Raw genomic sequence first — 6505 nt, 5'->3', positions numbered from 1 at the left:
TGTAAATGTAATGATCTCAGTATATATACACCTGTTCTGAAAGGCCCCAGATTCTGCAACACCACTAAGCAAGGGGCACCACCAAGCAAGCGGCAACATGAAGACAAAGGAGCTCTCCACCAGGTCAGGGACAAAGTTGTGGAGAAGTACAGATCAGGCTTGGGTTATAAAAAAATATCAGAAACTTTGAACATCCCACGGAGCACCATTAAATCCATTATTTAAAAATGGAAAGAATATGGCACCACAACAAACCTGCCAAGAGAGGGCCTCCCACCAAAACTCACGGACCAGGCAAGGAGGGCATTAATCAGAGAGGCAACAAAGACACCAAAGATAACCCTGATGGAGCTGCAAAGTATCTGTCCATAGGACCACTTTAAGCCGTACACTCCACAGAGTTGGGCTTTATGGAAGAGTGGCCAGAAAAAAGCCATTGCTTAAAGAAAAAAATAAGCAAACACGTTTGATTTTCGCCAAAAGGCATATTAGAGACTCCCCAATCACATGGAAGAAGGTAATCTGGTCAGATGAGACTAAAATTGAGCTTTTTGGCCATCAAGGAAAACACAATGTCCGGCGCAAACCCAACTTCTCTCATCACCCCGAGAACACCATCCCCACAGTGAAGCATGGTTGTCACGCCCTGGCTCTGGGGACTCTAGTATGTTGAGTCAGGGTGTGAGTTTTCATGTGTGTTGGTTCTAGTGTTTGTATATCTATGTTGGCCAGGGTGGCTCCCAATCAGAGACGGCTGTAGCTCGTTGTCTCTGATTGGGAGTCATACTTAGGTAGCCGTTAGGCATTCATTCATTGTGGTTTCTTGTTCGTGTTGGTTTGTGTTTAACCATTGACTGTCACGTCATCGTTTTGTTGTTTTGATCGGGTGATCATTATATAAATAAATATGTTCGCATTCAACGCTGCGCCTTGGTCCTCCTCTGTTCCCGACGAGCGTGACAGAAGAAACCACCAAGATTGGACCAAGCAGCGTGTCCAGGAGCCATCGCCAGGGAGATCTCTAGCAGATCTCCTTCGCCTCCTCGACTGGGTCAAGCCGGGTGAGGAAGAGAAGGGCTTGACATGGAAGCAGAAGGGCGAAAGGCTGGCGAGGGACATGGAGACCTGGTCCACGGGTAGGAGAGACGCCCAGAAAATTTTTAGGGGGGGGCTAACGCCGTGGACGACGGGCCAGCAGGAGACCGCGGCAGAGCGGCCCAGCGGGTTGGCAGAGGAGGCCGCCAGGTTACGGGGGCCACTGCTCGAAGAGGGGATGGAAGGTGTAGAGGCACGGCGAGAGGTACTGGGGTGTGTTACCAGTCCGGTCCGGCCCATTCCAGATCCCTGCGTAGGACCAGTGGTGTGTGTCCCCAGTACGGTCCGGCCTGTTCCTGCTCCCCGCACCAGGCCAATGGTGCGCGTCGTCAGCCCGGCTAGGCCCGTTCCTGCTCCCCGCACCAAGTCAGTGGTGCGCTTCGTCAGCCCGGCTCGGCCCGTTCCTGCTCCCCGCACCAAGTCAGTGGTGCGCTTCGTCAGCCCGGCTCGGCCCGTTCCTGCTCCCCGCACCAAGTCAGTGGTGCGCCTCGTCAGCCCGGCTCGGCCCGTTCCTGCTCCCCCGCACCAAGTCAGTGGTGCGCTTCGTCAGCCCGGCTCGGCCCGTTCCTGCTCCCCGCACCAAGTCAGTGGTGCGTTTCGTCAGCCCGGTTCGGCCCGCTCCTGCTCCCCGCACCAAGTCAGGGGTGCGTTTCGTCAGCCCGGCTCGGGCCGTTCCTGCTCCCCACACCAAGCCAGTGGTGTGCGTCGTCAGTCCGGCACAGCCCGTGCCTGTTCCACTGGTGCCTGGTTCAGCACGGGTCAGCTGCTTCATGCCGGAGCTAGAGCAATCCGCTCCACCAGTGTGCAGTCCAGCTCCGGTCAGCAGGGCCAGACCGGACCAGGGGTACTTTGGGGGGTTAGAGAGCGAGTGGGGATCATGCCCGGAGCCGGATCCGCCGCCAAGGCGGAGTGCCCACCCGGTCCCTCCCCTGTGGTATTTGGTTGGCGCGGTCGGAGTCCGGGGGGGGTACTGTCACGCCCTGGCTCTGGGGACTCTAGTATGTTGAGCCAGGGTGTGAGTTTTCATGTGTGTTGGTTCTAGTGTTTGTATATCTATGTTGGCCAGGGTGGCTCCCAATCAGAGACGGCTGTAGCTCGTTGTCTCTGATTGGGAGTCATACTTAGGTAGCCGTTAGGCATTCATTCATTGTGGTTTCTTGTTCGTGTTGGTTTGTGTTTAACCATTGACTGTCACGTCATCGTTTTGTTGTTTTGATCGGGTGATCATTATATAAATAAATATGTTCGCATTCAACGCTGCGCCTTGGTCCTCCTCTGTTCCCGACGAGCGTGACAATGGTGGTGGCAGCATCATGCAGTGGGGATGTTTTCCATTGGCAGCGACTGGGAAACTGGTCAGAATTGAAGGAATGATGGATGGCGCTAAATACAGGGAAATTATTGAGGGAAACCTGTTTCAGTCTTCCAGAGATTTGAGACTGGGATGGAGGTTCACCTTCCAGCAGGACAATGACCCTAAGCATACTGCTAAAGCAACACTCGAGTGGTTTAAGGGGAAACATTTAAATGTCTTGGAATGGCCTAGTCAATGCCCAGACCTCAATCCAATTGAGAATCTGTGGTATGACTTAAAGATTACTGTACATCAGCGGAACCCATCCAACTTGAAGGAGCTGGAGCAGTTTTGCCTTGAAAAAAATCCCAGTGGCTAGATGTGCCAAGCTTATAGAGACATACCCCAAGAGACTTGCAGCTGTAATTGTTTTTTTTGGTCTTATTTCTTGTTTGTTTCACATAAAAAAATATTTTGCATTTTCAAAGTGGTAGGCATGTTGTGTAAATCAAATGATACAAACCCCCAAAAAATCCATTTTAATTCCAGGTTGTAAGGCAACAAAATAGGAAAAATGCCAAGGGGGGTGAATACTTTCGCAAGCCACTGTATATACACAAAAGTATATAGACACCCCTTCAAATTAGTGGATTCGGCTATTTGTCATGCCCTGGCTCTGGGGACTCTTATATGTTGAGCCAGGGTGTTAGTTTCTATGTGTAGTGTCTATGTTTTGTTTTTTATGTGTTATTTTCTAGATCGTGTGTTTCTGTGTTGGCCGGGGTGGTTCCCAATCGGAGGCAGCTGTGTCTTGTTGTCTCTGATTGGGTACCATACTTAGGCAGCCTGTTGGCACTTGTTAATTGTGGGATCTTGTTCCGTGTAGGTTTGTGTTTTATGACCGAGGACTTCACGTTTCGTTTTGTTGTTTTGTTGTTGTATCGTGTTGGTAAAGTACTAATTAAAAGATGTACGCATATCACGCTGCGCCTTGGTTCACTTATTATGACGATCGTGACACTATTTCAGTGTTGTTATTGTGAAGTGGAAACGTCTAGGAGCAACTAAGGTGAAGCCGTGAAGTGGTAGGCCACATAAGCTCACAGAACTGGTCCACCGAGTGCTGAAGCACGTAGCATGTAAAAATTGTTTGTCCTCGGTTTAAACACTCACTACTGAGTTCCAAACTGCCTCTGGAAGCAATGTCAGCACATGAGCTGTTTGTCCGGAACTTCATGAAATGGGTTTCCATGGCCGAGCAGCCGCACACAAGCCTAAGATCACCATGTGCAATGCCAAGCATCGGCTGGATTGGTGTAAAGCTCGCTGCCATTGGACTCTGGAGCAGTGGAAACGCATTATCTGGAGTGATGAATCACACTTCACCATCTGGCAGTCCAATGGACGAATCTGAGTTTGGTGGATGCCAGGAGAACACTACCTGCCCCAATGCATAGGGCCAACTGTAAAGTTTTGTGGAGGAGGAATAATGGTCTGGGGTTGTTTTTCACAGTTCGGGCTAGGCCCCTTAGTTCCATTGAAGGGAAATTGCTACAGCATACAATTACATTATAGACGATTCTGTGCTTCCAACTCTGTGGCAACAGTTTGCGGAAGGCCTTTTCCTGTTTCCCCAAACCATCACACTACCACCATCATGCTTGACCGTTGGTATGAGGCTCTTACTGTGGAATGCAGTGTTTGGTTTTCGCCAGGCATAATGGGACCCATGTCGTCCAAAAAGTTATCTGTCCATAGAACATTCTTCCAAGAGTCTTGATGATCATCCAGGTGCTTCTTGGTAAACTTGAGTCAACTTATTGGACGACATTTGTCCCATGGGTCAAGCATGTTGGTGGTAGTGTAATGGTTTGGGGTTTGCTTTGCTGCCTCAGGACCTGGACGACTTGCCTTAATAGAAGGAACCATGAATTCTGCTCTGTATCAGAGAATTCTACAGGAGAATATCAGGCCATCCGTCTGTGAGCTGAAGCTGAAGTGCAGCTGCGTCATGCAGCAAGACAATGACCCAAAACACACAATCAAGTCTACATGAAAATTGCTACATTTAATGTTTTGGAATGGCCTAGTCAGTCCAGACTAATCCCAATTGAGATGTTGTGGCAGGACTTGAAATGAGCAGTTTATGCTTGAAGCCCCACAAATGTCGCTGAGTTAAAGCAGTTCTGCATGCAAGAGCGGGACAAAATTCCTCCACAGCGATGTTAGAGACAGATCAACAACTACAGGAAGCATTTGGTTGCAGTCATTGCAGCTAAAGGTGGCACAACCAGGTATTGAATGTAATGGGGCAATTACTTTTTCACACAGGGGAATTGGGTGTTGCAGAACTTTGTTAATTAAATAAACTAAATAAGTATATATTTTTTTGGTTATTTGTAAACTCAGGTTCCTTTTATCAAATATTAGGTATTGGTTGAAGATCTGATAACATTCAGTATCATAAATATGCAAAAATAGAGAAAATCAGAAAGGGGGCAAATACTTTTTCAAAGCACTGTACAGTATGGGTCTACAAGGCTGCATTCACACAGGCAGCCCAATTCTGATATTTTTACATTTATTTGTCCTTTAATCAATCAGATCAGATCTTTTGTCAATAATTAGGCAAAATATCTGAATTGCGCTGCCTGTGTAAACGCAGCCCATGTGTCTACATAAACACTAACCAGTGGTGTAAAGTACTTAAGTAAAAATACATATTTTGGGGGTATCTGTACTTTACTATTTATATTTTTGACAACTTTTACTTTACTACATTCCTAAACAAAATAATGTACTTTTTACTCCATACATTTTCCCTGACACCCAAAAGTAGTCTTTACATTTCGAATGCTTAGCAGGACAGGAAAATTGTCAAATTCATGCACTTATCAAGAGAATTCCCTGGTCCTCCCTACTGCCTCTGATCTGGCGGACTCACTAAACACAAATGCTTTGTTTGTAAATTATGTCTGAGTGCCCTGGTTATCCATAAATTTAAAAAAATGTCTGGTTTGCTTAATTGTGAAATGATTTATTTACATTTAAATCATTTAGCAGACGCTCTTATCCAGAGCGACATACAAATTGGTGCATTCAACTTAGGATAGCCAGTGGGACAACCACCCTTTAAAAAAAAAAATGTATGGGGGGGTGAGGGGTAGAAGGATTACTGTTATACTATTCCAGGTACCTTCACTTTTGATACTTAAGTATATTTTAGCAATTACATTTACTTTTGATACTGAAGTATATTTAAAACCAAATACTTTTAGACTTTTACTCAAGTAGTATTTGCTGGCTGACTTTCACTTTTACTTGAGTCATTTTCTATAAATGCATCGTTACTTTTACTCAAGTATGAAAATTGGGTTGTTTTTCCACCACTGACACTAACACATACAATGTTACACACATCTGTTTAATTAATCTTCAAACCTTCCAACCCACATTGACGCTTTCAATAAACTGGACTGCAAATTGCACGAATCTACTATTGCAGTCTTGTTTTATGTAAGGTTTCGTAACCCTGTGGTCTTTGGTTGACCATACAGATATCTGTGGCGTGTTGTCACTGACCTATGACCAGTCTATGGGGGTCACTCTGCACCCCGACGCCAGCTCCGTTGACCGCTGCCACCTGGACCCAGTACTCTTTGCCCGGGTACAGAGGGTTTATTTCCAGACTGTGGGTCCCACTGTCCACTGTCCAGTTCAGGTACTGCTGCTCCTCCGACTGCACACACCACAACTAGACAGGACAAACGCACACACAGAGCTCAAAGAGGGAACCAGGGATGCATTACAGAGAACTGTGTGTGTGCGTGTGTGTGTGCGCGCGTGCGTGTGCACTCAGGTAATTGATTCCACAGCAGAGGTACTATGAAACTCTGGTCAGGGACAGCAGGCTTTTGTTCCAGCCCAGCACACCTTTGATTCATATTATTCATATACTTCTTCTATCAGGACTGCTTAGTTGAATCAGTTATTTTGCAGTTGAACAAAAGCTTGCACACCAGGGTTGCAGAGGACCCCCTATCAACACAATGTCTAATTAAATTGTGAATGTGAATTTATTATGTTAAAAATAGTACAAGGTCATTGAAAAAGAGG

The 6505-nt window shown here is 46.7% G+C and overlaps 1 protein-coding gene across 2 annotated transcripts in view; it reads right to left on the bottom strand.

The window, feature by feature from the left end:
• LOC121579311 (roundabout homolog 1) overlaps window positions 1-6505 on the bottom strand; it is a 51609-nt gene that overhangs the window by 15327 nt on the left and 29777 nt on the right. For both annotated transcript variants that reach the window (XM_041893795.1, XM_041893796.1), the window contains exon 10: window positions 5972-6143. In XM_041893795.1, the coding sequence (XP_041749729.1) occupies window positions 5972-6143 (172 nt within the window). The remainder of the gene's footprint in view (window positions 1-5971; window positions 6144-6505) is intronic.

Source organism: Coregonus clupeaformis, chromosome 13 (genome assembly GCF_020615455.1).
Source record: "Coregonus clupeaformis isolate EN_2021a chromosome 13, ASM2061545v1, whole genome shotgun sequence".
Lineage (NCBI taxonomy): Eukaryota > Metazoa > Chordata > Actinopteri > Salmoniformes > Salmonidae > Coregonus > Coregonus clupeaformis.
Note: the sequence above shows the minus strand (reverse complement) of the source record. Positions and strands in the feature narration are given on the sequence as shown.